The sequence below is a fragment of the Ochotona princeps genome, chromosome 19 (genome assembly GCF_030435755.1).
Source record: "Ochotona princeps isolate mOchPri1 chromosome 19, mOchPri1.hap1, whole genome shotgun sequence".
Lineage (NCBI taxonomy): Eukaryota > Metazoa > Chordata > Mammalia > Lagomorpha > Ochotonidae > Ochotona > Ochotona princeps.
In genome coordinates, this window is record NC_080850.1 from 39,777,282 (window position 1) to 39,800,630 (window position 23,349).

At 41.3% G+C, this 23,349-nt stretch overlaps 1 protein-coding gene across 4 annotated transcripts in view; it reads right to left on the minus strand.

Annotated features, from left to right (window-relative positions):
- The window catches only part of CCDC192 (coiled-coil domain containing 192), a 222,031-nt gene that overhangs the window by 86,522 nt on the left and 112,160 nt on the right, over positions 1-23,349 (minus strand). For all 4 annotated transcript variants that reach the window (XR_009247217.1, XR_009247216.1, XR_009247215.1 and 1 more), the window contains one exon: positions 15,118-15,250. Coding sequence is in view for 1 of the 4 variants with exons in the window: in XM_012927417.2 (XP_012782871.2) it covers positions 15,118-15,250 (133 nt within the window). In the remaining 3 variants the exon portion in view is untranslated. The remainder of the gene's footprint in view (positions 1-15,117; positions 15,251-23,349) is intronic.

Consider the following 23,349-nt stretch of genomic DNA (forward strand, 5'->3'; position numbering starts at 1 on the left):
CACTAATCCAAGTGACTCCTGGATGTGTTAACACTCAACGCCCAAGGAACAACACAGGAAAGAAAGCTCTTAAAAATAAGAAGACCAATCAGTTAGCCGACAAAAATTAATACAAGGATATGTTTTCAATATAACAGCAAGCTAAGAGGCAAATGACAATCAGGAATATTTTGTCTGAGGTAGTACTAAATCTTTCTTTCTATGTAAGTATTACACGTCTTACAAATGTTGCATAAAATTGTAGTTCTGTGCTTATTCATGTCTTAGGAAGCAACTAAGCAACAAACAAGCAAATGAATACTCAGGGAGACTTTCTCAAAATGAAAAAGGTCCAGCTGACTGGGAGACCTGGGTTCTGGTATCTTTGAGTCTTAGCTTTGGTATTTCCCTTCTATAAAATGTGAATCTTATCTTGACCACTTCAGGAGTTGTGAAGCCAAAACTGCACAGAACTGGCCTGGCTAACCCCACTGGAAGCAGGGAGGGCTGGGTTGACGAGAAAGAACACACTATGTCAAGAAATCATTTTTAGCCGGGCTGCTAGATAAGAGTTCAAGCTCAAGATTGTCCTATTGCCCAAGTTGTTAAGGAAAGTTGTAAATCCTGTTTGAAATGGGAAATCTCTTCACTGATAGGTGGTTGAAACTATTGCAAAATATCTAACATACAGCAAAGGCCAACACTGTAACAGATACTTGCACTTGGCTGGATTTGATTGGTAGACTAATCTGCAGTTTGTTAAGATCCTTCCTAGTTCTACACTCGTACACATCTTTTTCGCAGCTCTACAGATCTGATGCCAAGTGGTGGCTCCAGGCCCTTGGAAATGACCCAAGTCATGTCCAGGAGAAGTTAGTTAGTGATGGGCATTCCTTTACAGATTAAACTTCGTATTCATTTTCAAAGAGACCATGACTAATGACTGTGTCTATACAAGTGAATGAGATTAGACAAAACTGAAAGATCGGAGCAGCCAGATTACGTATGACTCATTAAGTGGATGCTGCAAGTGGCAGGGCCAGTATTTCCAAGTCAGGTATACATACAATGGGGATGATTATTTAGGACAAATAAACACTTCAGCCTTATTCATTCCTTCACAAACCATTAAGGCTCCAACTATCTTTACCTCTCTGCTGTAATGCATTCAATCTTTCCAAGTCTGAAGGCTTTCTTTGCACTTTAAATATTAGATAAATCTAATGTAATTTTGCTCGTTGTTGTTTAAACAGGGCATTCAATTATTTCTAGTTTGGCATTCATACCATGGGCAATACAGATGCCCTGTTCTTACACATCTTTAACACTCAAGATTCAAAATTCAGTTTAGAAATATTCTTTCAGCTGTGATTTTAAATGTTTGCCTTAATTTATTAAGATTTCTGCCCCTGGCACTGAACTGTCCTTTGCTATGTTGATGGCTTTGGAAAGATTAGTTGGTTCCATTTGGCATTTTACACATTACTGACTCATTTGATATTTACAGATTATTTAAAGTCAAAGTACTAAATGAAGGATGCAATAATCCTTCCGCTTACCCCATTTTTGAAGGGATTACAGCTAGGAGACCCGGAGGCTGGAGAGGACACACCTGACCAAAGTGGGTCTCCTCATTCTGCCATTAGTGCTGTGACAAGGGGTGATGAGACCCGGCTCTTATTTCTTTTCTATTTGTGTAGTGTTTTGGGTATACAGCTCCTAATCTCACAGCCACCCTACAAAGCTGCTATTTTGCTCTCCCTGTTACAAATGAAGAAACGAAAACTGAGGGATGGTATGGGCTGGCCTGGGTGACTGATGCTGCATCTGAACCAGATTCTCTACAGTTTCCAAGTCCACATTATTTAGTGCCACTCCGTGTGCCTTCCTGTAGCGCAGTGGAGTTCAGAGATGGTTTCCCAGGCCCTAGTTTTCTCATCTACAGAACATCAGAGTTGGATAAACCGATCCTTGAGGACTGTCTGAATTTTTCTAACATCCTATATTGACATTTTGGGGTTTTTTAGGGCAGAAAATATGACTCATTATTAAGCGAAACCCCCTTTGGATGTTTTCAGAAACTTCTGCTCCTAGCTGAGATTTTCAAACAGGATGTTGACAGATTCACTTAATATTAATCTTGTCTCCTGCGGTATTTGAATGCCTGCCAATTCTTTGTCACTCAAAACAATAGACCACATTATTTTCCCTGTTCTTTTATTTTCACATAAATCAATTCTATATCTACTTCTCTAACTCTGAGCCATGTGTTTGTATTAACAAGACTTATTTTAAAAAATGAAGATCATTATCTGCACAGCTGATCAACTGTAACACAGATTTCTCAGCAGTTATTTAAATTTCTAGTTGTCTAAGTTCTCCCGAGAACATTATTTTAAGGGACTTGTGCTGTGACACAGTGTGGTAAGTTACCACCTGCAATGTCGGCATCCCATATAGATGCCAGTTTGACTCCCAGCTTCTGACCTTCCTACCCAGCTCCTTACTAACATGCCTGAGATGGTGGCAAAAGATCTTCCAAGTGCTTAAGCCCATCATCCATGTGGGAGACCTAGATGAGGCACCTGGCTCCTGAATTCTGGTTTGGGTTTGGCCTAGCTCTGGCCATTGCAGCCACTTATAGGACCAGCTGACGGATGATCTCTCTGTCTCTCTTCCTCTGCCTCCCTAATTCTATTTTTTCAAATAAAGAAATCTTTTTTTTTTTTTAAAAATAACATCATATAAAACAATACCACAGTTCTGTAATGATGAACAACAAAAGGGTGATGATGTCAGAAGACCACATTGCCAGGTATTCATAATTCATCAAAGTAATTCAATAATTACTGGTATTCATATTCATCAGAGCCTGTTGACTTGTTTTAGGCTTAGTAATCTGCACATTATTTTTTCCTTCTCAATCCTAATAACAGAATTCTGCTGAAAGCCACACACTAGGGACCAGCACAATAGCCTAGTGCCTAAATCCTCACCTTGCATGTACCAGGATCCCACATGGATACTGGTTCATATCCCAACTGCTCTACTTCCCTTCCAGCTCCCTGCTTTTGGCCTGGGAAAGCAGCAGATAGCCCAAAGCCTTGGAACCCTGCAACCATGTGGGAGACCTGGAAGAAACTCCTAGCTCCTGGCTTCAGACAGCTCAGCACGGCCATTTGGGGAGTGAACCAGTGGATGGAAGACCTTTTCCTCTGTCTCTCCTTCTCTCTATAAATCTGAATTTCCAATAAAAATAAAATAAATCTTTAGAAAAAAAGAAATCTCCATACTGGAAATAGTGTTTCTCTATGCAGGGCAAACAGTATACTGTGGGAAGATACAAATGTACTAAGAATGGAATCTGCACCCTCTAAGAGCTGTGAGTCCAACATAGCAGAAATGGATAAAAAATGCAAGATAAGATAAAAGCTGCTAAATGCCATTAAGAGAGCATCCACAGGTACAGAGAAGGTCTGGAAAAATCTGTCATTTCACCTGGTACACAAACAGCAGGTACATTTTAGACAAGGCCATAGCAAATTAGGGGAGGACATTCAGGAAAAAGGCATAAATCATTCCTCTCCAAGACTTATCATCTGGTCCACTCGTTTTTAAATTTTCTCCTGACCAAACTGCTTCCCACTCCCATGAGGGTCCTTTCAAAAACTAATGAAAAGTAGATTTAAAAGATGGGAATATTTTGGTACAAATTATTTTGAAACCCATGCATAAGAGACATCATTCAAAAAGCTCATAAAAAATGTCTGTCACGAAAAAGAAAAAGCCATGCATGTATTTCATGACATTTTGGGATCAAAAGAATTATCTTTTATTTCAGTTTCCACAAACTTTCTGGAGCACTTTCATACCTCTCAACATGGTTTTCTCACATCCGTCACTGGAGAGCCATTCAGGGCCACATCATTCAGTAAACCTCCTCCATGTTGTAATCTAGTTTTGATGGGGATTAAGTGACATCTAGTCTTCTCCTTTTCATTCAGTCTATCTCCTGCCACTTACTGTCACCAGGCAGAAACCTAAGACCCATTCTAATGATCTCTGTATCTTTCATTTTTACCTCTAACCCTTCACCAAGTCTTACAAGTTCTATTTCCAAAATAAAAATTGAACTGATTTTGCATGAACAACAAGTAATGTAGGGGTGGAATGCTTTCAGTCATAAAAAAATTACATTTTAGTGCACACAACATGAGTGGTAAAGCATTGCACCTTGGTGAGATGAGCCACGCAGAGGGTAAGATCATGTGTTTCTACTTAAGCAAAATTCTTGTACTAACTAGATTCACAGAGATGGAACGTAGAATAGAGGTCAGCAAGGACTGGAAGGGAGCTGCTATCTAATGGGCAGCATTTTTTCAGACACAGTGAAAACCTTTTGAGTCTAAGTGATATACAACATTGTGAATGCTACAAACGGTTAAAACAATGTATATTTTAGCATAACAAAGACTTGCAAATTAAAAATAAACCATTAGATTCTTCCTGATTCTATCCACTCCATGTTTCACCACCCCTTACTTGGATTACTGAAATATTCACATTTCATCTGGTCTCTCCTTATCTTTGCACTCTGTTACATTAGTGCTTTCTCATTTAGTTTGCTCCAGGACTATTCAATTCAAGACTAATACTGACATACACAATGCTATTTCCTGTGGTAGGGACCCAACAGGTGGGATGAAGGATAAGATAAACAAACAAAAAGGCTCATTTACAGATATACAAATCTAGAGTTCTCTAGAGTTCAAAGAGTACAAGAGGAAGGAGAAAATGGATTAGAGATAAAAACTTCGAAATTCTTTGAATATGAATGATATCTAAAGCCATGAAATTGAACCAGAAAATGCAGGGAAAAACTGAAGGTAATGGAAGATTTTGTCTTAAAGCTATTTTTAGATTCGGCAGAGTGAAATTCTCCAAGTTAGACAAAGAAGGGGGTAACTAATGTGGAAGAAGAAAATCCGAAACAGTGGTGTTTGATATAAGCCAACAGCAAAAAAAAAAATTCAAGAAAAGTGAATTGCACTGTATAAAACTGGGTGCTAGTATAACACTGAACAATTTACTCTGGAACTGACACCAGAAAGACTACCGGGGACCTTGAATCAGACCATTTCAAATGAGTAGCATCATCTCAACAGGATGGAAAGAAGCAGAGAGAGGTGAATGAAAACGGCAAACAAAAGTGAGGTAAAGGGAAAAGAGTGTGTTTCCAAACACTTACTGCATTCGAAGGCAGGAGTTTTACAATATAATATAAACAAGAGTGTTCACAAGTATGTTCACATGGGGGAAGGGAAAAAAATCCTCAAACCAGTTTCCATGTCTTTAGGAATTTATCCTGAAGTGAATATTTAGCATCTTATATTGCTTCACTGACAAAAAACTAAGGCACTTAATTTTGCTTGTCAATATTTCCACATAGCTATTTTTGTTTAGAACCCACAGCTTCTGCTAAATAAATTACCTCCCTTGGCTTTAGATCAAGAGCAACCTCAAAAGAAGGTCATTATTTCTCAATTATCACCTCCTGGGACTTCCAATGAAAAGTTTCAGGGACGAGAAAGAAAAGGATCAGCTACTCTCATTTGAAAAATGTTGTATAGATTATCAAGACAAGTTTATTTGACAAATTCTGGTGCTAATTGTTTTTTTTTTTCTTTTTCCTGACACAATGATAAAAGGTAAGCATTAGCACTTATTTTCAGCAGAGTCAGTTGTATTTTCCTCAATACATTGACATTCTCTTGGATTTGTAGATTTAATTACTAATCTTTGCTTCTATGACCCAAAGATAGTAGTATCTTAATGCTAACAAAAGAGATCTAACACATAAATTCAACACTTTTTTTCATGCAATTCAATTTTAAGCATAAGTATGGCTATAAAATATTTACAATTCTGGAGCATGGTCTTGATTTAAAATGTTTCTTTGCCAAAGCAAATTTAGATGTCAGAATGTATGTCCGTTGATATCCTAATGTTTGTTCTAATGATACAATAACCACAAAGACATATTATGATGTGGTTTGGAAACTGTACTAGAAAAATTCTCATTTTAAACTTCCAGTTAACCTTTTAAAACATTAAGTAAAAGTAATATGAATTAATTAACATCATATGACATTTAAAGTGAAAATGAGTATTTCAGATTGTGAAATACTTCACAAAAATAAAATAAAAGCATACTGCAAACAGCAACTACCTATTGTCAGAAATATACTTAACAACTTGGAATAAGACCAGGATTTTTGTCATACATTCAGACTTTAAAATATCCATTCACTCTAATGATCCATCGGAATTGCTTCTCTGGTCAGCTGGGAGGGACTGGAAGACACTGTAGAATAGGTTGATGTATGGTGAGTTATCAAAGAGGATGAAAACCCTATTATAGACATTTATCCTATTTCTTACTAACCTAGGAACTTTGAAAGAGTTAGGGTAATATAGGCATCCTACAAAAGCAGTTTAGGAAGTTTCAGCCCACTGACCCGTTATAATTGCTCTCCCCTTGAGAACTCAGGGCTCTTGTTCTGTATTTTTTCCACTTCCGATGCATCCATGTATCCTTCTGTTCTCTCCTGTGTTGTTTCATACCCGTGGCCTCAGACACTCACCTCTGTGATCACCTTACAGAAAAGAACATATTGCTTGTGGCTGAAGGCACCTCCTTTTTTATTTGCCATTTGGAACCCTCCAGAATAGTAACAGGGCTCCCTCTTCATGTGCCAGGAATTGCCAGGGAAGAGAGTGGTGCCTGGAACATATCCAAACCATCTTGGTGGTGCAGACACTCCAGATGGAGAGGATGGGTTGGCATGGCAGGAGTTCCAGGTCTTATTGAAAATAGGGGAAGTATTCTCGGCCACTGTTTGTGGGGTTGAGCAAAGTACCTGCAGAGGATGGGTGACATTTTCAGTGTTGCAGGCCTTGCTTCATAACTCAGGATGAATTAACATGCTTCTGGGGGACTGAGCTGCAAACAAAGCCCCTCAGGAACCTTGTGGCTCTTCTTACATTGCCTTTTGATATCTTCTTCATTGTTCATCAAATATTGGTTATGTTCAATTAAGGAATTAATAAGCAAAGTAGACTAGTTCAGTCTAAACTAGTGTATCTTTACAAGTACTCCTTCAGACTACTATAATGCCTATGGGGTGCATATGTACGCAGTAGAACTATGCAACCTGCACTATCTCACTAACTAGAAACAAATCTGGTGCCTTGCAGCACAAGACCTCCCACTTATTTCTCAGAATTTAATTCTGCAGATCTTCTCTATATTTTGCTTGATGAGCTCCGGCCTCCCTGAAATATTCTCGCTTTTCTGCAAAATTATGTGTACAAAGTGTCTAACCTTAACTTTGTATCAGGACACAATGAGTCACTAAGACAACAGAGAGGTGTTTTGGGAGCTGCAGGAGTGAACTTTGTAAGAACAGCACATTGCTCACTTTTTCTACTTTGTCAACAAGAGGTTTATACCAGGATCGGCTGCTGCAAAGGGACTGACAGCTGGCTGTCACCAGTTTGTACTTCTAGCGTCTCCGACTCAGCTGATGTTGACAAGTAAGTGTCCACCTGCTGATGTTTGACAAAGGAGTGCCCAAGACTGCTCTGCAAATTTCCTGGGAGGAAGCATCTTTGTCCTTGACTCTGGCCTGGATTGTTCAACCATGCACTGTACAGCACATACTCTTCTGGTGGCCATAGCAGTCTCCACGGCTAAGTGAGAGACCTCTGACATGCATCAAGCACCGATTCCCATGTGCCTTGTCTGACATTTAGCTGATGCTTGTCCTTTTCTAACCCCTCTGAATTCACAAGCCAGGAGACTTAAAAAAAAAAATTCCTAAGGGATGGACAGAAGGAAGAGAACACCATTTCCTGATAATGAAATAATTCCAAAATTAGTCTTATAAACAAAGGAGGGAGGGGACCTTGACATTAATAAATTCCCACAGCTGGTGCAGCTAAAAGCTGCTGGACCCCAACCAAAAGTTTCAGAATGGATCTTCTTACGCTTTGCTAATTGCAAAATAAAGACATTTCCAGATCTTTCATCAAGGAAGCGCCTAAACAGGTAGTCTGAAAAGATAAGCAGAGAAAAAAAAAAAAAACTGGAGGGCTCTTTTCTCCTTGTTTAACAAAATTAGATTTGGGGGGGACAATGAGGGTATATTTTATCTTCCATATAGAAAATAACTTTCCCTGGCCCGTAACCTATGGCACATGACCCAGGTGTGGTCCTGGTAATACCCCACTGCCTTGGCCATTGCAATTGGTCCAAGTGATAAAAATGTGATACGCATAGAGCTAACCAAATACATTCTCTAGGATTCCTGATTAGAATATGACAAAGAAGTTTTGTTCATAGAGTTGGGTATGACTAATGGCTCTTGGGTTGCAAGTGCTACCAGCCAACATGGACTACCTTAAGAAAACAAACAAACAAAAACCAACTTACAGGGAGTTTCTGTTTTTCAGTATTGCAAGAACATCTTCACAACTACACCTCCTGGAGGCAGTCTTAGGGGTAGGTGTGCAAAGCTAACAGACCTAATCCTCAGAGGCCATGCATCAACTCCTAGGATGAATTTGCCAGAACCTTTCTCTGCTTTGACTGACTCAATTCAGCTCAAGGTTCAAATATTTGGAAAACAGCAAATGTTATTGGCTCTGTTTATGCTAGCCTTTCCCTGGGCCAGGGAGAAAGAGAGGTCTTGATTGATGGTTCTATAGGACCCAAGGAAATGAGAGAGGGGTCTTCACTTAAGGAAAAAAATCATGCTATTACAGGAGAGGAAAGTGGCACTGAGCTCTAGTGGCTAAAAAGACACATAAATGGGAAATTCAAAAAGTCCATGAAAATGGAACAAAAATACATAAAATGTGGCCCCAAAACTTAAAATCCAGACATAGGATTTTTTTTCCTAATATGCATTTTTACATAAAATATTTCCTCTTCCTACCAACTTTTTCAAAGCCTCCCAGCAGTTGAAACACTGAGATTCCAGGGCTGGCCTTGCTACTTTCTTAGAAAACTCCAGGTAAACTGGTAGATAAATATGTGTTGCAGGGAACAGGTAGCAGGTACAGTTTCTGAGAGAAGAGGATGGCATTGGTTGAAAAGAAAAAAGACAATTATTCAAGACTGCTGTTAATTCAGTGAATACCAAAACAGCCTCTTTTTAAAGTCTTGGAATTCCACCAAGTCAAGATTTTATCTAGGCTCAGTGTTCTTCTTCCTGCCTTCCATCTCTCCTTTTCTTCCTTCAGTCCAATTTTTGGTGCTGAATGTAGTTGCAAATTTCTTGATTGTATATTCATTATATATATGAGGATGTTTTAATAAGTATTCCTGAAGTAAAAGGTATATAACTGAATTCACCATTAGTTACGTTCAAGGGGTTTCACTACCTTAACCGTGCTGTACAGCAAAATCCATATCTAAATTCCAGGACATCTTTCTTCTCCCCAAACTCCTGTTTCCTCAACACCCAGTTGCAGTCAGAGCTTTGACCATACAGGGCAAGAGGGAAAAACACTAATGCATGGAGAAGATTTGGGCTAAGCATTGAAGGTGGACATCCTGTTCAAACAACACCTAAAAATACCACTCAGAATCACCTTGAAGATGTCAGAAAAGAGATGTCTCAAAATTATAGGATAGCTCAGCCCAACACTGAACATTAATGAGATGAGCTATTCAGTGCTTGGACACAGCCCTGTGTCATGGAAAAGCACTGCAATGTCAATTCCATTACAAACTTCTGTGAAGTGGATGGCTGTATTCTTAGATGGGATCCTGGACACAGCTGCCCTGGGATGCACTGTGTCCTAACCAAAGTACATAAGGAGACAATTCACAAACGAAATGACTTCCCTTGTGTCCATGGAACATGCATGGGGGTGCTGCACACTTTATTGGCAGGTGTATGTGTTAAAAGGAAAGCATGGCTAAAAAAATCAAAGAGTAAAATCCAGAAGAGGGCATTTCCTTAAGTTTGCCAACTTGCAATCTGTACTCTGTTTAAAGACAGGATCTTTCAAAGTATCAAGTGACTACTATCCTCCACCAGCAGGATTCAGTCTGTAAAATCTTTTGCAAAGTTTGGCTTCCTAAACCAAAGGCAGCTTCGAGATTTAACCCGAGGTTCCTACATACAGAGATCTGTCGAAAAGGTGAATTCTAAATTTGCAGGAGTACAAACAGGCATGGTTGGTTAATAATGGTGCAAGCACCTGAGGTACAGGCTACCAGAAGGGACCAGTCCTGGGCTGTGACTATTTGCACAAAGAAAAATCAACAAATTACACTGAGGTTTTAAATAAGTTTCCTGCTATGCCAGTTTTATAATGAAGCTGTTTTTCTTTTTAACTGAACCTTTCACTGACTGCAATCATTTATTTCCTTGGAAAAAATAAGTGTAAGTGCAAAGCCAATGGATAGCTTCTGGAGTTTATATTGATTGATTGATTGAGAGAGAGAGAGAGAGAGAGAGAGAGAGAGAGAGAGAGAGAGAGAGAAATGAAAAAGAAAAAAGAAAGAAAGAAAAGAAGGTAGAGGAAAAGTTTGATAGTTCACGTTCACATCAATTTAAATATGAACATGCTTAAAAATATTCTGGGACATTTCTCTGATCAGAAGACCTGTACAGCAACGTACAGACTGTTTGGAAATGAATCAAATAAGGAAAAACTGGATATTTGCATGATAATTAAAATTTATTTGGAAATACTTTTTTAATCTGTAGGAACCATAAGTACCAGACAAACTGTAACAGAAGGAGCTTGACATGACTCCGCTTAACTCTGCATGTCTCTCCAGATCAACGCATTCCCCCTTCTTGCCATGAGAACTGTCCTAAGCGGGCTTTCAGAGGAGGCAGATGACTGGGTAGAGCCTGGAAGCAAATTCTTGAATGACACATGTCCCATCAATTATGGACTCTGAAATTATACCACTGGGAATTTATTTCTTAGAATATGTTCATGGAGAAGAATCTATTTTTTCATGCATCTGCACCTGAGAGGGATGACTCATCACCCATTACATTATAATTGAATTTGACCAGTTGCTGCGAGTATACTCGAGATGTTGGTTCTTGTCTACCACTCCTTCTTTCCAGTAACAGGCTATCCCTTCATTTAGAAAATGATTTTTGGCCAATCCATTTCCCCTCACCATGCCATCCAGTGGCAGGTGTATGACCAAACCTTGTTCTGTCAGCGTTTCAGACCCTGGCCACAGGGATGAATAACAAATCCAAGCCAGGACAGAGCTCTTTCTTACATTACTTTTGACCAGAGCTGGTAAAAACAAACCTGCTTGCCTCTCTGGAGCATGGGTGATAAGGAAAGCAGCTCCTCACTCTTCAGGATCCTGTTCCCAGTCTCTTCTGACATCCAGTCTTAGAGAATGGAGTTACAATACAGAAAGAAACAGATACACAACACAGAGTATCCTGATGTTATCTAAGCCTGAATCCAGTAGACTACCAGGCTAACAGCATGCCTGTTTTTCTTTGGTTTGTTGACAAATGCTAATAAATCATTATTTCTCTTCAAGCTCTGATGGCTAAGGCATCTGGCTTTTGCAAATAAGGACAGAGGATAACTAGGTGGTATTTAAGTCAGAAATATGCATGTGGGGGTGGGTCAGTCCCCGCTTGTTCTGTGGTTAAATAGGGATCATAACTGTTATGGTTACTGAACTTTTTTTTCAGGTATTATTCTGCAGTGAATCCAGAGGTGTAGCCACTGAGAATGTCAGCTTATATGATTTTGGGGCCATAATGCCCTTGACAGTGTCCGGGACTATGGGAATTCAGGGAAAGAGTATGTGAAGCCAGTGGGATGATGTGCTGATGTTTGCAATAAGATCTTAGTGTCCCAAGTCAATCTGCTGACTCATTTTCTCCATCACCTAAGGGAAACAGCATGCAAGTCCAAAAGGGGCTCACTGGTTTCTTAATGAGATTTATTTACTTATTTAAATTTGAAATGGAGAAAGAGAAATCTTCTTCCTTTTGTAAGCTCATTTCCCAAATATCTGAGATGACTGGGGCTAGGCCAGACCAAATCTAGCAGTCAGGAACTCAATCCTGGTTTTCCACATGGGTGGCAGGAATGCAAGCACTTGGGCAGTCTTCCTCTGTGTCCCAAGGGGTGCTGGGCCCAGAAGTGGAGGTGAGACATAAACTCCTACATGCGACATAACAGTGTCCAAAGCAGTAGTTTAATCTGCTTGCCACAACATTTGCCTCAAGAGATTCATTGCTTTGATTCATAATGGACCGCAGGAAAACACAGGAAACATGCTACAAGGAATGGGCATAGGCAAAGACTTCTTAGAAAAGTCACCCGAAGCACAGGCAGTTAAAGCCAAAATAAACAAATGGAATTATATCAAACTAAGAAACTTCTGTACAGCAAGGAAAATGGTCAATAAAGTGAGGAGGCAACCAACAGAATGGGAGAAAATCTTCACATACTATTCCACAGATAGGGGACAAACATGCAAGATCTAGAAAGAGTTCCTGAAACTCAACAGCAGCAAAACACGGAACAGGCAAAGGGCATGAATGGATATTTTTCCAAAGATAAAATTCAGAAGGCTAATAACCATACAAAAAAGGTTCAAGATCCCTAGCTCTTAAAAAAATGCAAATAAAACCCACAATGAGGTTCCACCTAACTCCAGTGAGAATGGCTTACATGCGGAAATCAATATCAATCGATGTTGAGAATATGGGGGAAAATGTTCCCTAATCCACTTTCAGTGGGGATGTAAATTAAAACAACCACCATGGAAAGTCAGTGTGGAGAGTGCTCAGACAACTAAGAATTAATCTACAATATGACCCAGCCATCCATTCCTGGGAATAGATCCAAAGGCTGAGAACTCTGCATGAGAGAGTTATCTGCAAACTTGTATTTATAGCAATACAATTCACAATAGCGAAGACATGGGATCAACCCAAACACCCGTCAGCAGGGGAATGGATAAAGAAACTGGTACATCTACTCAGTGGACTACTACTCAGCCATTTTAAAAGAGAATGAAATCTTGCCATTTGCAACAAAGATGGCTTCAGCTGGAAAATATTATGCTTAGCAAAATATGCCAGCCCCAAAGGGACAGTCAATATGTAAATTGCTATACATATTTATTATGTAGGTATATATGTAACCAAGTATATGGGTGTATATTCATATAAATTAACTGTACAAGGAAGACTTGCAGACTGGGAAGTAAAGATATACTATGCAATATGCAACTCTCCTTCTGAATAAAAGTAGAACTCCCAATGAAACTTATAAATAGACTTCTACATTATGATACTAGGTTTTCTAACTTTCTCTATATTTACAATGTCACGATACATTAAAATATCAGAGAGTTAAACCTGTAAGTTGTACTAAGAGACTACACTATTGTGAGAAAATGGAAGATGAGAGTTGGGGGAAGATGATAAGGGATGAACCCCTATACCTATACAACTGTATTGTGGAAAACAATTTTTAAAAAAAGAAAAAAATAGTGGACTTCAGAATCAATGCTTCTCCAAAAAATTTAAATATTTATCACAAAAACATCAGGTTTATTTTTTCCTACATTGGTCTTGTTTTGTTTGCTTATCGCAGAAACAGAGCAGAAAAATTGGGCTGAGAGGGAAAAGGCAGGACTTCAAGTGTCTTCCCTTCCCTGAACCAGCAGGACCTGGTTACCCTGGAGTTATTTAAATTTTGACCAGACACTCAAGAGATGAACGTCATTAGACATCAAATGAGAACATTTTTTATTTAAAAGGAAAGTAACAAGAACTAGCTGTGTTGCCATAACATTTTGTGCCCTAGGTTTGTGACACAGTTGAAAAGTCAAAAACCCTCAAGTGAGCCGAAGACTTTTCTCGAAGGATTCTGTTGTCACCGTCAGTTTCTTGTTAGCCCAGTCATTGCAAATCTGGCCTTCGAATAAAGACCAAATGGATACCACTGTCTCATGGATTTTACCCTCCAGGTTGCAAGGTGGTGAGGGCAGACTTATCAACCACCTTTATGCTATTTCCCTCAAAGTACAAAAAGTTGGCCTATCCCAGATGGCAAATGCAAACCAAATTCCTATTAAAAGTGTCACCATGCAGTCAGGATGCTGGGAGTGCCTCCCTTGTGCAGCCACAGCATCACCCACCTCCTTCTCCTCCACTGGTTTCATGTTGCGCCTCTTTTTCCACAATTTCTTGTGAGTAATAAAGGAAGCTAGAGTAAGAACAATGGCATGTTCCTGCCTTGTAGAAAGACACGCATACACATCAAAGGGAGACACTGCTTTCTGGGAACCACCAGCTTTGCAAGAGCCCCACTGGGCAGAAATGAAGCTTGACGCCTTTGTGACACAGAGAGAGGAAGGCCTGCCCCTCACTCCACCAATGCCAGGAAGATTCCCTGGGAGGGACCAACTTGCTACTCTGAGGCTCACTGTCCAGGTGGGACTCGCGTGTCTGACCCAGGAAAAGGCAGCCAACACCTGTGAGTTTGTTTATTTCTGTGGAATCTGTTACATTCTCGCATACAGACAATGCTTAGCAAAATGCCCGCTACCAACCACAGCCAACGTGCTCTTACCATTTTCCTGAGCTACACAGATTGCATCGACAACCAGCCTCCCCTGTATCTGGCATTCATTAGTCCATCAGCAAAACAACAAGCTCTGCCTTTGCTTATGCCTGTCTTTGGCAACCGGCCTGCACTTTCAGATCAGCTCCCCACCCAACTCCACAGCCCTGGGCCCAAAAGCCACCGTCTTTTTCTCAGGCTCCATCCTGCATTCACTGCCAATGGTTTATCCGACACTTCTGAGAGCTATTTCAATATGCAGTGCTCCAGCGTCAGGAACTTCCCCTGAGCTAACCACCTGTTCCTCCTCCTTTCTCACACAGAGACAGCCAATCTTGCAGGGATTGAACCATCCACACACTTTATCTGTCCAGTAGCATGGGGCTAAGCTGGGCCTGCAAGCACCTGAGACTTCTGGTGTGGCCTTGATGCCAATCAAAGGACAGCCTGGACCTGAGCTCTGTGCGAGCGTCGCATGCTGACACTGACCTTTGGGGGAGGGTCTTTCTTCGTGCAGCCTCTTCATCTTCTCTGAGAACTCCAGCGCCGTGATGGCGGCCTCTTGTTTGGCTGTTGCCAAATCAGTTCGCAGCTTTTCCATTTTCTTTTTGTGCTTCAGTTTCTAAAAAAAAAAAAGAAACAAACAAAAAACTGTCACTGGACATATCGAAGTAGAAGGAATGAATGAATAACTTGGAAAGACAGTGCAATTGAAGCCTGCTGACATGAAATTCTCTGCTTGTCTACCCACATTGCTTGTTGCTGTCTGAGGTCTGGGGCTCCTGCGAGAGTACTTAAATCTTTTAATCTGGATCTCAACCCTGAAGGTTTCCTGCCTGGAACAGAAGCTATCGGTGAAAAACCCTGGTTGCTAGAGGGGTTAGTGTCTAAAGGCAGCAGCACTTTTCCCAGGTAGTGTGGGTAGACTTGTGAAATAGGTAGAGCCTGGATTCTGAGTTATTCTCTCACCAACCTTGGCAGGTTGCTCCACTCCAGTGAACTCTGAAGTGGATGTTGGTACCCAGACATGTGCATGTGACAGCTACTGACTCTGAGACCTCCGAGTTTGGGACATGGTTAAACATCAGTATATTTTCTAAGCAGTGGAATATGGAAATGCCAGGAACTACCTAGGAAATCACTACATGAGCAAAGGATTTTTCATCAGATTCTAGATCTAGAATAGCTCTTTTTATGGATTTCAAAGTGGACTTGATTGGGTGAGAAGAGGTGCCATCTGCAATGTGGGTGGAATTGCCTCTTGGGAGAAGACCACACTATCACCTTTATGTTGTACTGAAGACCCCACCTTGCCCAGGCGTTGCTCACGAGGAAGGATGGTCACTCACGAGGAAGGATGGTCATTAGGAAGCACAGGAAATAACTCATTAACAATGCTTATCAAGCATACAACTGAAGCCAGGAGCCAGAAACTTCTGGGTCTCCTGCATGAGTGTGCAGAGTCCCAAGGACCTGCGCCATCCTCCACTGAGTTCCCAGGCTAAAAGCAGAGAGCTGGATCAGAAATGGAGCAGCCAGGACACAAACCAGTGTGCATAGAGGATGCTGGCACTTCAAGGTAAAGATTTATCCTGTTGAGCCATGAGTCAACCCCAAGGTATGGCTTTTGCTTCCCAGGGAAGAGCTATTCTCCCCTGGTGTCTGAAAGGCTGCTCTGCTTTCAGAGTTAGGCCAGCAGGTCGGTTGATCAATGATGGGATTAGGTAGCTCAGATCTCCCGGCAGTTTATCCTCCACGTCCAAAGCATGAAGACCCAGATTTCACTAAAGCTGACATGCACTTGGCTGGAAGAGATGTGTTTTTCAAAGGAAGACAGTAGTTGTGGGACTTCTTTAAAGGAAGTTGGAGGAGTAGAACTTGTCAGGGTGCACCTAGAGCATCCTGAGCTACATCACAGGTGCTGGGTTTTTCGTGGTAGCTCATTCTAGTGGAAGGTAGTATTCCTAGTCTTTCATCACTGCTCTGGGATCCACAGAGACCCCTAGGTATGAGGCACTAAACATCCAAGCTGATTAGGTATTCTAGCTAATTACCTACCTCTGAGTCTCCATCCACCAAAATCTTTTCACACTCAGGCTCCCATGAAAATCAGCTCAGACAGGACCTGGACTATTCAGGAAATACATCTACTTGATAGCTGTGTTTATTGCAGTTAAATTGGTGTGCTAAGCCATACCTCCCTCCCTCGAGAACTGGAATGAACCAAATCATAAGCATCTCATTCATCATAAGCATGAAGAATTGTATGACAAAATGCAAGTGGCAGAAATGTTAACTGGAGCTTCTCATTGTTGAATGTATGGGTGTTTGCTATAAAATTATTTCAACTTTTCTGTATATGTGGAATTTTTTCATTATATCATATTGAGAGACAGAAAGAACTGAAGATTTGATTTGCTTACGCTGATCATCCTGTAATATGTTTTTAAAAAAAGTTTAATTGGTTTATTTTTACCCACTTGAAAGAGAGGGAAGGAGGGGAGAATGAGAGAGAGCTATTTTTTATCTGCCCATTTACTCCCAAATGTCTGCAACAGATAGGGCTAAGGTAGGCTGAAGCGAAGAGACTGGAATTCAATCCATCGGATCTCCTTGGTGGCAGGGGACCAAGCAGCCAGACCATCATCCCCTAATTCCTAAGACAAATTAACAGGAAACTGGACAGGAAGCAGAGTAGCTAGGACTCAAATGAGCACTGTGTAACAGAATGCAGGCTTAACGCCCATCTATCGCAACACTGGCTCTATCCTATAACTTTTATTTTTTTAAAGATTTATTTCTTCATTCAAACATCAGAGTAAGCGAGAGAGAGACATAGCTCTTCCATTCACTGGTTCTCTCCCTAAAAAGCCACAGCAACCAGGCCTTGGCCAGGCTGAAGCCAAGATTGTGAAGCTTCCTCCAGGTCTCCCAGGTGGCTGCAGGGGCCCAGGTGCTTGGGTCCTCTGCTTCTTTCTCAGGAACATTAGCAAAGAGCTGGACTGATCTCGAACCAGTACCAACCCCTACCATATAATTTGTAATGGATCATATTTAAAATTCTCAAATAATATGACAACAGTCATGAAATGCTGACCTGGTCCCTATCACTAAGAAAAACACTTATTCAGTTGCATTTCCATCTTGATGGAATGACTTGATGGTTAAAATGTAGAGACTCTGAATAAATTCAGTGTCCACTAGAAACCTAAGCTTTCCAGTTAAACAGTTTTAACTCTAAAAAATAAATTCTAATTTCCACAAAGCCTTTTTTTCCTTTCTCATGGTGATGATATGCCCTGCCTCTTCATATTGTTCCAGTATATTTTTATATTTGCCTTACAATCTGAGAGAGGGAGGGAAATGGAGGATATTTGTTTTGGAGAAGACAGTGTTCAGGGCAGTCATGACAATTGACTTTGGTCATCTTTGGGGCTATTCAATAGGGAAGAAAATTGTGACAAACGGTGTTGTTCCCAAAAATATCACAAAGAACAATGACTAGAAGACACCTGGATGCAGATTTTGGCACAAAATCTGACAAAATACCTCCAACAATGTGAGCTCCGTCTGTAACAAGACAAAATGCGTCCTGGCAGGGTGCTCCAACTGTGGGTACCACCAAGCCAAGATGGCGTGAGCCTCTCAGGCTGGCCCATCCTCACCTCTGGGATCTGGCTCAGGTGGTGGCTAGCAGGCCGGCCCAAGTCAGGCTCATCCCACCACTGGCTTCCCACAGCCCCCACTGCAGCACAGTACGTGTCTGAACAGGCACCTAATCCCTCCAGGCCTCTGGAAATAGCCAGGACACTTGCGAGAGAATCCCAGTTTTGGTGAGAAGTCAGCCAACAAGAGCTGTGGGGCCTTAGATATTCAGGGGTAATGTGATGCAAAATGTACAAATCATTCTCTAGCCACAAAGGAAAGCAGAGGGGAAAATTCAATCTTAGTGAAAAGCTGAGTAAAGGGAATAGATTAGTTCCCTAAGGTTTCTGTTAGAAACTTGGTTACCCAGATAGATTTATAATAGTGTAATATCTTTGTCTTTTTTTTTCTTTTTCTCCAGACAGAACTTCTGTATGCTATTAATTCATAGCTTGAACCAAACCCTTTGGGCATTTTGAAAAATTCAATTTGCCGACATGCTTTTTTATTAGTCATTGACATCAAATGGTTTCAGCAATGATAATATTTTCCTACACTTTTTTGGCATTCACTCACCAGGCAACCCAAGTGTTGTACTTGAATATCATCAAGTCTATTATGGTCTCCTTGGTAACTAGGAACCCTCCTTGGTGATCACTTGCAAGGCTTTATAACTTGGAGGTAAATTCCTATTACTTTGCTTGCTTCCTACTTCTCTGACAGGGTAAAAAGCGAGAGGAAATCATGAATCTGTGCAATGTTTTTAAAAGGAAATATCTCTCAGTATCATATTGCTGAATGGCTTGCATTATACCAAGTCAATGAGAATTGGAAAGAACCAGGAAACTATTTATAGAAGAATTTCAACACAGAGTTGCCAGGACTGTGTAAAATTTCTGGGTATTTCCACACACTTTGAATTGAGGCTGGGCTTTGTCACTGGCAGGCCATGAGAAAATTGGGCCAGCACATGGCCTCTTCGAGCCGGAGATCCCACTTCCTAAAACAACTGTGGGCTCAAGTGACGTCACCGACAAAGGACCCAGCCCTGGGTCATCAGTAGACTAGTTGGATCTTTCTGTTCTCACTACCGTTTGTTAGAACCCATGAAGGAAAGCTCTAGTCTCTCACTAAAACAGGAAATGTTCTTTATTAAAGATGACTTCGTCACATCCAACAAAAAATGCAATTGGTTCTTAATAGAATGCAAGATGGTCATATCCCTTTTCTTTTCTTTTAAATTAAATTTTCTGCATGATGGCATCGATCAGCTCCTCTCACTTTGTATGGGTAGACAAAACTTCATGTCCTGAAAACAGACATGCAAATTGCCTTGATCCCATCTTCCGCTGGAGCTGGCTGTGGGCCCAGGTACGGTGGGTGGCTCCCACACAGAATGACGTGAGAGGCACTCCGACCTCACTGCATCCTTCCCATGGTGGTTCTTCTGCCTCGGGTCAGATCGCCTCACCCTCAGCACTCAGGGAACACATATGACAAAGAGAGTTGTTTAGTTTCAGGGAGCCACTGATCAAACATGTGTTACCCAAAGACAAACATGACAACAGCATTTAGATCGAACTTTCCTTAAAAATAAATTCTCTTGTTTTATATCTCTAAGTACTCTTGTAGAGCTCAAGGCTACACAGCATTTGTTCATTTCTTCATATTCCTTGGTAGGCCCTTGAGTCGGGGGATTGCTTCATTCTGTGCTGCCTGGCTGACTTCACAATCTTCACCCGCATGCCCGGCAGCCACTGCTCATCAACCAGACATCACTGCCATCCGCATCACTGCAGAGCTGACAAAGAGGAGCTGCTGCACTTGATGCTGGCCACATGGTGACTATGCAGCCCACGAAACAAGGGCATTTGACTTCAGATTTCACTCTTCTTTTTCTCCCCCACCCTCTTTTTTAAAACATTCAGAATGGGGCTGTAGTTAGTGATTGTACTGTAAACTTGATATTTACTGGGAGTAGAACATTTATTTATTCATTTATTTATTTAGTTAGTTATTTGAAAGACAGATGTACATAGAGGAGAGGAAGAGAGTTCTTCCATCCACTGGCTCACCCTCCAAATGCTGCAATGACTGGAGGTGAGACAATCTGAAGCCAAGAGCCAGAAGCCTCTTCCGGGTCTCCCATGTGAGTGCAGGATCCCAAGGCTTTGGGCCATCCTCTGCTGCCATGCCACAATCAGGGAGTTGGATGGGAAATGGATCAGCCAGGACACAGACAGATGCCCACATGGGATGCTGATGCTGCAAGGCAAAGGACTAGCCAGTTGAATTATCATGCCTACCCATTACTCTTCTTTTTAATGGCAATGAGGGGCTTCACTAATCAATAATTTCATTGACTTTGAAGGTAACTTAAAGGTAAGCAAGAAAGGCAAAATCACAGGCTTAGTGATGAAAGAGTGACTTGGAGGTGTAACAGTGTAGCATTTACAGCTGGGATTGCCACAGAACACCTAAGAGAACCTAGGAAATGAAGGGAGGAGGACTGAACAAACTGAGCCGAAGGGCAGCCACAACATGGGCTGCTCTCTCCCTAGTCTCTCCAGTGAGAGGCTCCTGGATGGATCCTGGGACTGTGTATCCATTCCACACAGTCGTCTGAAGCTTTTTTACAAAAGCCTTGATTGGGAAACAATCACAAATGTAAAACATGACTTGCTCTTGATTCTTGTGAGAAGGCCATGGGGAACCAGTTAGGACACACAGTAACCTTCACCGAGGGTCTCCCCTGCGCTATCTCTGATAGAACCTTCTAGGTCCAGGCGGCCAGGCTTCAGAGAGCTGCACTGGCCCTCATCAGCCAGTTGTTCGCAGGAGCTCTCCCATCTGAGCACCAACCCACACTGCTTCATGTTACAAAACACTAAAAAAATGCATTTTAATTGCTCCCAAACCCCCAACATTTGAGATTTCTAATGAAATGAAAACAAAACCTTGGTCATTAAACAAACAATCTAACTCACTGCTGGGGAAGAATTTGTCTATAGCTGGAGCCAAGTCCCAGCTCTTTTCCTCTGTGGGATAAATAATTAGTACAATCAGACTGGAGTTCGCCTGGAGCTCTCCTGATTCCCAGAATGCCCGTGTGAAGTGTTTGTTTAAGAGAAATTACAAATTAATACAAGATAAAGAGATAACTCCACACTTGGAATGGATTCCAATGATACAGCAGAGCTTTCTAACAGACTTGTCCAAAAATGGAATATATTCCTGTATATGAAATGCAGCCCATCTGACAGAAAAAGTCTGCTTAACCGAGGTCTTGCCAACCTGGAAGAAATGACTTGGGCAACATGTACCCATAGGCCAGCTGCATCGACTATTACGTTATCCATTATATTCTAATGTTTGAAACAATAATTTCTGAAATAAGGGGATTCTATTAATGCGTGCTTTCCTCTGCATAACATGGCCTCATCTTTCCTAGGAAGCAGACATTAATCTCAGACAGACAAGCAACCTGTTTGAGAAAGAAACTACAATTGCAATAAATAAAGTGCCCACAGCAAAGAACAAAACAGAGGACTCAGGGAGGTGAGGTGCAAAGGCAAAGCTGACCAGCCAGCTCCTGCCTGCGGACACCACAGCGACTTCTTGGCCGGATGGTCTCCAATCACACCCTGAGAACACGGTGAGAAGGGCCTGGTCACACCTAACAGGGCCTGACAGGAAGCTCCTTTCCACGCCAATTCTCCCTGGGGACAGAGAGTCCAGAAGGCCCAAGCTGTACATGAAGCAATTTCAGTTTCTCAGCTGCACCTCTGAAAGTGTTGGCATCATTGGCAAAGAGCTTAAGAAGTGACGTGGGTGGAAGGGAACAGAAACCAGAGCTGAAAGGATGAGAAAGGATTCCCGTGTCTGGATGCTGGGAGGAGCACCGCCCCGCCCCCCAACATCATCACTCAGTGGATGAGGAGCTTTCCTTGGCAATGAGCTTATAATTAGGACGCTCCTTGTGCTAGTATTATTTTTTTTTCCTCTGTGCCTGGTACTCCTTCTGAACTTGACTGAAGCTGCCTCTGAGGTAAAATCAGTAGCTACTGGCCACTTGTGAATTATCTTAAATCACAAAGCAAAGACCTGTGTTTAAGGACTAGAAAAAAATTGATATCCTAACACACAAAGGTACATAAATAACCTTAGGGTAATTATTATTATTATTATTAGTTGTTGTTGTTGTAGTAAGATTTCCATTAAGCATTCTTACCGTTCACAAACCCCACTCTGACCCAGAAGCCATGACACAACACCTGAAGAGCAGAAGAGGTGACCTTAAGATGACTTCACAAGCAATAAAGAAAGTCCAGCAGAGAGGAAGAAAACTGTCGGCAAACATTGTGCTCACACAGCATGAAATAGCTCTGTGCATTGCACCAGCAAATCAGAGAGAGTAAAATGGGAAGTCTTTTGTGTTATATATTATTTTTCCATGAACCGCAGTGTTCAAGAATCGCTACTTGCTTACTGTAGAGTTGAAACAATTTTGCAGCAGTGATGTCTAGGCTTACAGTGGGCGTTTAACTTAGCAGATAAGACACCATTAGGGACACTACATCCTGCATTGGTGTGCCTGGTTCCAGTCCCCAGGCTCCCCTTCCTATCCAGCTTTATGCTGCTGTGCACATTGAAGCAGGTGTGGGCTCAGGTTCCTGGGTCCCTATCATCTACCTGGGAGATCTGGGTAGAATTTTAGGCTCTTGCCTTCATTCTCTCCTAGCCCTGGCGTTTTAGGCATTTGGAGAGTGAATCAGTGAATGGAATCTCTCTTTCCATACGTCTCTCTCTCTCTCTCTCATTTTGATCTAAACAAAAATAAATGAAATTATCTAAAAAACAAAAATGAAAAGACATGAAGTAAAATGAACTTTATCTGATCTAAAATATATTCTCTTGTACCTAGGCAAGTATTACACAGTTGGGAGAAAAGCATTCAAATAGCTGGCAGGCATTCTGGGCCTGGTTAATGCCAAATGTATGTTAACTATACCAATGTCTATTCTATTTTTTAATTTTTATTATTAAAAAAAAGATATGTGGGGGATTTGGGGCTGC